The 7,255-nt window shown below is 47.8% G+C and overlaps 2 protein-coding genes across 2 annotated transcripts; both read right to left on the bottom strand.

Moving 5' to 3' along the window:
* Positions 1-296: 296 nt before the first annotated feature.
* On the bottom strand, positions 297-3,539 carry LOC120689895 (protein JASON-like). Its single transcript, XM_039972340.1, has 7 exons — positions 3,325-3,539; positions 3,110-3,176; positions 2,886-2,974; positions 1,764-1,975; positions 972-1,596; positions 803-885; positions 297-671 (listed from the first exon to the last, which is right to left on the bottom strand). Exons 1-7 carry the CDS (start codon positions 3,442-3,444, stop codon positions 572-574), a joined length of 1,296 nt encoding a protein of 431 aa, XP_039828274.1. The 5' UTR covers positions 3,445-3,539; the 3' UTR covers positions 297-571.
* Positions 3,540-4,883: 1,344 nt separating this feature from the next.
* On the bottom strand, positions 4,884-7,212 carry LOC120689894. Its single transcript, XM_039972339.1, has 2 exons — positions 6,853-7,212; positions 4,884-5,688 (listed from the first exon to the last, which is right to left on the bottom strand). Exons 1-2 carry the CDS (start codon positions 7,055-7,057, stop codon positions 5,357-5,359), a joined length of 537 nt encoding a protein of 178 aa, XP_039828273.1. The 5' UTR covers positions 7,058-7,212; the 3' UTR covers positions 4,884-5,356.
* Positions 7,213-7,255: the final 43 nt, after the last annotated feature.

Here is a 7,255-nt window from a genome sequence, read left to right as displayed (position 1 = left end):
ACATAGTTTTTGTTCAATGATCAAAATACTAAGATAATAAATAAAATGACCAAGCTAGAGGTGTTAGACCAGAAACAGTCCAAACCAGAACTACAGAATCACTGATCAGACAAGGACAAAGAGGTAAATTTCAAGTATGCAAATAAGGCGATAATCAAGAGATAATAATTTCAGGCAGGTTAAGGAATTCGACAGAGATTATATTCAGTTTTTTAAGGTAAAGCAGGAACAACTCATTTCTTGTATGTGGGTTAACATGCTATGGGACAACTAGGATTGCAGAGTGAGCATGCCAATCAAGCAGGAAGCCAGGAAAACAATAGATACCACTGCAAGCCAAATAGAACAGTAGAAGCTGCCAACAATACTTGAACCTTGGCAGCAACTATATCAACATTAATTTTATCTTAAACCATTGAGATAAGCACAAAGCAATCAACTGAAACATCACATCCGGATGCTACCTACTGGAGGACAGAGGGCTGTGCAAATGCCATCAATAAGGAGCATGACAGCAGGAAACATTATACTTGGACTGAAAGCTTCTGTAACTCGTGGAGCACAGAACTTTTCATGCATAAGCAGTAGCATATAGACGGTTGGATTCAGCGGTATCCCTCTCATCGTCTTCCACTCCCAAAAACTGAGACGGCTTTCCACTCGAGCAGTTCCTGTTGGAGCATTGAAAGGGGGAAAAAAAGTAAGACTACAGTATTAAGGGTTTCAACAAAACTCATGGCAGAGCTACATGCAATTTGATGACAATGAAATGTAATGCAAAATTCAACGAAAATATAAATACCTTTCAGATAGTAACTTCTCTTCAGATAAAGCCTTCTCAAGCCTCTCCTCAAATGGTGTTGCCTGCCAACTCACCTTTTGATCCTGCCCATGTAAACATTATTTACTCTAGCTAAGTCTGTTTTATTTGAGTGTTAGCAGAAATCAAGAAGAGTAGAGGCAGACTTTACTTCTTTGTACTTATTTGTTGAATTGGGGATGCCATTTCCATCAAACCATTTAGGAGTGAAATTTACTGGCTCTTTATCTTTCCAGTGTGCTGCGACCATTCCAATAATAGGCCTCTCCTCATCCGAACTCTTAGCTGAATGAGACCTATCGCCTGTCAAGGGCTCATCTCTGAATGGCTTCTTAGGATTTGGAGGCTTCAACCAATGGGACAAGCTTGGGAGCTCCAGCTCTGAATCATTGTTCTTCAGTACCTTCTTTCTGGTGGCATGAATAGTTGCCTCAGTTTCCAGGGACTTCTCCATAGATGGTGTGTTCACGCTGTCTCTTATCTTGTTAGAGGATGATATAGAATCCTCGGAACTCTGGAACAGGGAATATTCATCAGATATTGAAATTTCCATGGCAGCCACATTGTCATTCTTTGCACACTTTGGTTCCTCTGATTCAGGATGTAAGACTTCTTCTTTTGATACCCCACAGTGTTCAAAATCCTCAGCAGGATCTAAAGTTTGGTGTTCTTCATCCTGAGCATAAGCTTCAGTAATGTTCTCATTTGTCAACTCTTCCACATTAGTTGCAAGGGAAGTAGCTGAAGCCTGCAACTCATCATTTGTTTTTGAAGAACTGCAATGATGAAGCCCAAACATCCAGAATATTAAACTGGTTCGGCTACTACTTTCTACAATAGAGAGAGAGGAGAGAGAGCAGCAGCATCTTCAGACATAAATAGTTACATTTCTTATTCAGCTATGTCATCAGTATCAGTAGCAGAAGGAACAAAGTTTGCATACCTCATTGCATCTGGTTCAGTAGAGCTCTGATGAGACCTAGGAGTATCACAGTTCTCAACCTTCAGGGCTTCCATAAAATGCACATCATCAGATATGGCAGGAAGACATCCTGAGTGTGTTTCCTTCTGATGGACTGAATCTGCATTCTTGGGCATCCTTTGGGTTTCATTTGTAGTTTCCAGCAATGCACCATTGTGTTCTTGTATAATAGCCTGTCATCATGGTGAGAAATTAGTCTGCAGCTAAGAACCCAAGACCATGTGGTGTATGCGCCAATAAAAAGATAACTGATAGAATTCACGATTACGAAGCTGCTATTCTTTAACCACATCACACATGACAATATATGAGATAAAGTAACATACATAGGTTATCTACAAGAAATAACTGGTTTAAAGAAAAGAAGTGTTGTGTTTATACAACCAAAGTGAACGGGTGCCTAGCCGGATTGGTTAGGTGGCCTCAGTAGCACTCCTCAAGTCCTGGGTTCGACTCCCGGTGGGAGTGAATTTCAGGCTGGGGTTAAAAAAATCCCCTCGCCTACCACCATGCCAAATCACGAAAGGAAGGTCCCAGCCCACACTCACACGGGTAACGGCGGCCCGTGTAAGGGTGGGGCAAAGATTCGGAGGTTTTCTTGGCCTGCGTGAGAGATCTTCTCTTATTCAATGCTCGGGGTCACCCCCCCCCCCCCCCCCGCAGGCCGAGTTTATACAACCAAATTGGCTGCTGCATTGTCTTGAACTCCTTACCAATTACCAGCACAAGTTCAATCAAATGAGCAATGAATCAACATAAAAGTCCGTGCCAATTTATGTCCACGTAAAGTTGACGAGCCAGCATCCAAGAGAAATGAGCATGTCAACGTGTGTACATTGTTTCACTAACACCACAAGCATTATGTATGTAAAACTTTTTTAAGGAGCTTGTCACATATAATGAGAAATTTATGAAAAAAGGGAGGTAGCAGGACCTATAATAAAAAAGGATCCCCAACTGTATAGCTGAACTGAAACCATGAGATACAGCACCAATAACCAAGCGCATGGAGGGGGGAATCACTATTCACAACCGATAAAGGGGATAAATCAGTGCAGGGCCTGATTTTGTGAATGGCCGCACCTGAGGTTCAAGCTCCTGATCCATCCCCTTCCTCCAATCGCTCTGGTCGGCCCACGAGCTCGCTGTCTGCTCCGCCCTGGCTCCCTCGTCTTCAACCAACAACACAAGTCAGCAAAAACAAACAAAAGCAGAAGCAATCAGTAATCACCACCATCCAACTCAACAGTGACCGAAGGAGAACGAAGTACGGAAGGACAAAATTAAAAAAATAAATAGAAGGGCACCTTCTCTCTGGAACACAGCGGAGAGTGCGTTCCTCGACGGTGGCCTCGTCCTCCTCGCCGCAGCATCCTGACGAACAACAGCAAAAACCGGCAGAGTTAAGCACGCGCGGCTGCGTTCCCATCCCACCCCGCACAAATCCAGGCCTCATCCACCGCGGCGAGTATCACAGGCATCCCCCCAAGTGGATTCCGCGCGAAGGCGCAAGCAAACCGACCTTGTGGCTCGTCGCCGGGGCCAGGGACGTGGGCACGAGCCGGCCGCCGCCGCGGCCTCCGCCCTTCACCTCGCCGCCGTCGCCGGACGCGCGGAAGCAGCCGAACAGGCACCCCATCATCCCCCCGCTCCTCCTCCTCCGCCGCCGCCGCACGGCCGGGGTTCCGCCCGCTTCGAGGAGGAGCCGCGCCGCGCCTCGTGGCAGCTGGAGAGGAGAGGGGGGAGACGCGAGGTTTTAGGGGAGGAGCAGGTGGGTGGGAGGGGTTTGAAATTTAAAACGGAGAGAGAGAGAGAGAAGCAGGGCGGAGTCACCGCTGCAGAGTGGGCGGACGGCCCGGCCCGACCGGGCCCCTGTCTCACTCTCCACCTGCGCGGCCCCGCCGCATGCGTGGCTTTTTGAAATGGAAATGATTTTAATTCAGGGGAAAAGGCCGGGAAATCTATTCATCGCATATGCGATTTCCCGCTGATCCATCGCAGAAGCCCGTGAAAGCACTGTTCATCATCTTCCACCTTGAGCCAGGGCGGCGGGCGAGAGGTTGCGAGCTGAGATAGCTAGGGGAGGGGGAGAGGGTGGGCGGCGAGGGGTGGTTGGAGGGGGAGCGGTCGCCGGCGAGGTCGCCGACGGCCGGGGTGGTGGAGGGCGGCGGCGGCCTTAGGATCCGGGGTTGCTAGGGGTGGGGCGACTCCATGGCTACCGGACCTAGAAGAGAAGGTGGGGGGAGGAATCGACCGGCGGTGGGCGGATGGCGAGGCGGCGCAGCGGAGCGCCGCCGGCATGGGTGGCGGGCGCCGGCGGCCGGGCCAGGTCCCGGGCGGGGGCATGGCGCCAGAGACGTTAGGGGTGGGCGGGGATGCGTCGGTGGTGGTTGGTGGGCGGACGGCGCGGCGGCGAGAGCCGCCGGCCGGGGCGGAGGATGAGGGGGCGGAGGACGCGGGGCTGGGGTGAAGAAGCTGAACGGCGGTCTTCTGCGATAGGATTTGAGGAAATCGCTTAAAGCGATAAATAGACACCCCCGAAAAGGCTGGGGCTAGCACTGGGGGAATAGGCTTTCCTTTCTCATTGGAAGGGAAGGAAGCAATTTTAGGAGGCAATAAAATGGTGATAGTGAGAGATGACAGATGCGTATATATGGTAGCAGTGTGTTAATCCTCATAAATGCTGGTCTATTATTCTTAATTACATTTTGCAAGATTTCTTCCGCAGTTCCACCTGTATTTTCAAAAATAGTATCTTCTACCCAGCGGAATTTCACGGGCAACGATTCTATTTCTTATGAATTGATAAATTTTGACTGAACGGTCCTAAACCTCGGTATCATTGTAGTCAACTCAAGCTGGCAGCCTGGCACCAAGGATTTGTAGCCAATGCTTAAGCTTAAAACTATTTTCAATTTCCATGACTGTCTTCTTCTAGGAGTTTTTTTTCTTCTTATTCTGTTTTTATCATTTGAGCATCAGCATTTGAAATTTTGAATCCTACAGTCAAACTTAGTTGCCCGGATCAGAGACCATGAAAGACTAGTTCCCCATCCTCACAAATGGTAGAGTTTCAAATCACAACTAAATCCAGTCACATTATCAATCATGACGTAAACATGTACACAGAGGAGCTAATGCAATCTTGCCTGATACAACTATCTTGCTAGCAAGATGAAACTACTGCTTCATTACTAACATCATACAAAGAGAATAACTCTTCTTTCATCATCCAAACAATTTCACCATCCACAAACAGTAAAGGTTCCTCTTTAGAACATCCGGACAATAGCTAATCAAACCTTAATGACCTGAATGATTAGTGTCATCCTATGACCGTCTTAACACAGTTCTCACAAACAGCAACGGAAATATGGTACAAACATAATATAAATTTACTATGGACAAGTAAACCCGTGGCATGAGTCCGCCAACAAGAAACCTATTTGTTACCTCTAGTAACTCAAGCTCTTTGTGGGCTGTATTTGCAACGAGATGCCTGTTGCTACACAAATGTATCCAGGGCCATCCGCCAGTGTATTTGATTTACTACTCTATGTGTGCCTTGTATTATCAGGTTTCCATCCTAGTTCCCGAGCCCTTTGCTCCCACAAAGAAGTCAGTTTCCTTTGTTCGACCAATGCTTCCGCTGATTTCTCCCTAGCTTCTTCACAGGTGTCCATACCTGAGCTGCATTTGTCAGCTTCCTTTTGATACTGTGAAGCTAACTTCTTGGCCTCGAGCAATTTCACATCAGCCTCTTGCTGAGCTTGTGTTGCCTCCTCTTCTCTCTGCCTCAGTTCTTCTATAAGCAGCTCTGTGAAACTCTTTTCTGTTTCTTCACCGGAGGCACGACTCTTAACCCCTTTGAATTGTTTGGCACAGTCTGGAAACATGGAAACGAGCCACTATCAGTTAAAGCACAGTAACTGGAAAATGGATGAATATGGTTAAAAATATAAGCCGTTCATGTGCCTCAAATGAACCTTGTCATGTGTATAAAATCACAGACATAACTAGACCCAAATGTTTCACGACAAGATAATTCAAATATACCGTGGCTCAAAGATAAGGATCTATGTTGACGTATGGGTTATGTCTTGCTCTCAACATTGCTTTTATATTTTAGTTGAGGGTAACATCAAAATCCACATAGAGCAAAAAGGACATAAAGCACATACAGCACTTGCGAAACAAAGCTATTTGACAAGCCAATAATATCCAACAAGACTAGATACTAAACAGAGAAAATGATATGCAAGATAGTGGAGACTTCTCAAGTTCCATGGTTAGCACCTAGGCATCCTTGACATAGAGCATGATTAAGCCAAATTTTCAGTGGATGCTTGTGGGCTCTTATTCAAGTTCTAGTTCTAGGATAGGTAATAGCTAATTTGACACTTGGGAATTGGGATACTGGATCAATTTACAACAGCACGGGCAATAAAAGCCACAAGAGGGTTGATTCCAGTTTTATAGTACTGATTGACTCGTAACATTCATAGATAGGTAACAAAAGGTTAGTAACAATACAACATGGGCTTCACCAGTGATGGTAATGCATGATGTTGCTGAACAACACCTAGTTGGTTGGAGCGTCTAACTGCAGACAAGCAGAGATCCAACTTCCAGTTCTGTCTTAAATATTAGGCGAAAGAAATATAATCTTATCAGCTAAAATCATTTAATTATCACATGCCCAACATGTATAGACAATCTGATGCATATGGGTTGGAAATTTGAGCAACCAAAACAATTTTCTCTGGTTAGACAAGAAAAAAAAAGGATCAAGACTTACAGGTGCCCCCAAGCTAATTAGCAATATACGGAACTGTGGATCTAAACTTGAGTTGGCAACCCATAGTCCACTAATCACAAAATGTCTTCGGCCTAGCAAAATCTGATAGTAACTCACTACTACGGCCAGCACTGCTCGCCGTGCAGACAACAACAAAACGAACCACGCGGAAGGGAAATCGCATCGCCTCGGATCTAAAAGAGCGGCGGGGCCAAGATCTGAGGAAGCAGCGGGGGCGGCACCGGCACGGACCTTCCGGGAGGTCGAGGAGCGGGCGCGCGTCGCAGTTGCAGTCGCAGGCGGGGCACGCCCCGGCCGCCGTGAGCGCCTCCGCGGCGTGCCAGTAGAGCTGCGGCCCCACGATGTAGGCGGCGAGGCCGAGACCCAGCAGCGCCACCAGCGCGGTCACCAGCGCCGGGCTCGGGCCCCACGCCGACGGAGCCCCGGCTCCCGCCATTGCCTGAGCAGCCGCGCGAGGCGAGCAGCGTGTGGGGGTTGGACCGGTGGAGAGGCGAGTCGCCGGCGCGGCGCGGGGGTTAAAGGAGCTGGAAGGAGTGGGGCGGGCGAGTGGGGACTGGGGAGTGGTGGTGGGTCTGGGTCGGTCAGTGGAGGCGGAACGGACGCGCAAATGGAGACGGGCACGAACCGGAAATGG

This window comes from Panicum virgatum, chromosome 9N, assembly GCF_016808335.1.
Source record: "Panicum virgatum strain AP13 chromosome 9N, P.virgatum_v5, whole genome shotgun sequence".
NCBI classification, from domain to species: Eukaryota; Viridiplantae; Streptophyta; class Magnoliopsida; order Poales; family Poaceae; genus Panicum; species Panicum virgatum.
This window is presented reverse-complemented; position numbering and strand designations above follow the sequence as displayed.

What these genes read in the sequence shown, in the direction of transcription:
- LOC120689895 (XM_039972340.1), bottom strand. Translation starts at nt 3,444, where the DNA reads ATGATGGGGTGCCTGTTCGGCTGCTTCCGCGCGTCCGGCGACGGCGGC. An exon ending in ACTGAACCAGATGCAATGAG is followed by an intron (nt 1,597 to 1,763) that starts GTATGCAAACTT and finishes TCATCATTGCAG; the next exon opens with TTCTTCAAAAACAAATGATG. An exon ending in GAGAAGTTACTATCTGAAAG is followed by an intron (nt 672 to 802) that starts GTATTTATATTT and finishes ATGCTCCAACAG; the next exon opens with GAACTGCTCGAGTGGAAAGC.
- LOC120689894 (XM_039972339.1), bottom strand. Translation starts at nt 7,057, where the DNA reads ATGGCGGGAGCCGGGGCTCCGTCGGCGTGGGGCCCGAGCCCGGCGCTG. An exon ending in GCTCCTCGACCTCCCGGAAG is followed by an intron (nt 5,689 to 6,852) that starts GTCCGTGCCGGT and finishes CCATGTTTCCAG; the next exon opens with ACTGTGCCAAACAATTCAAA.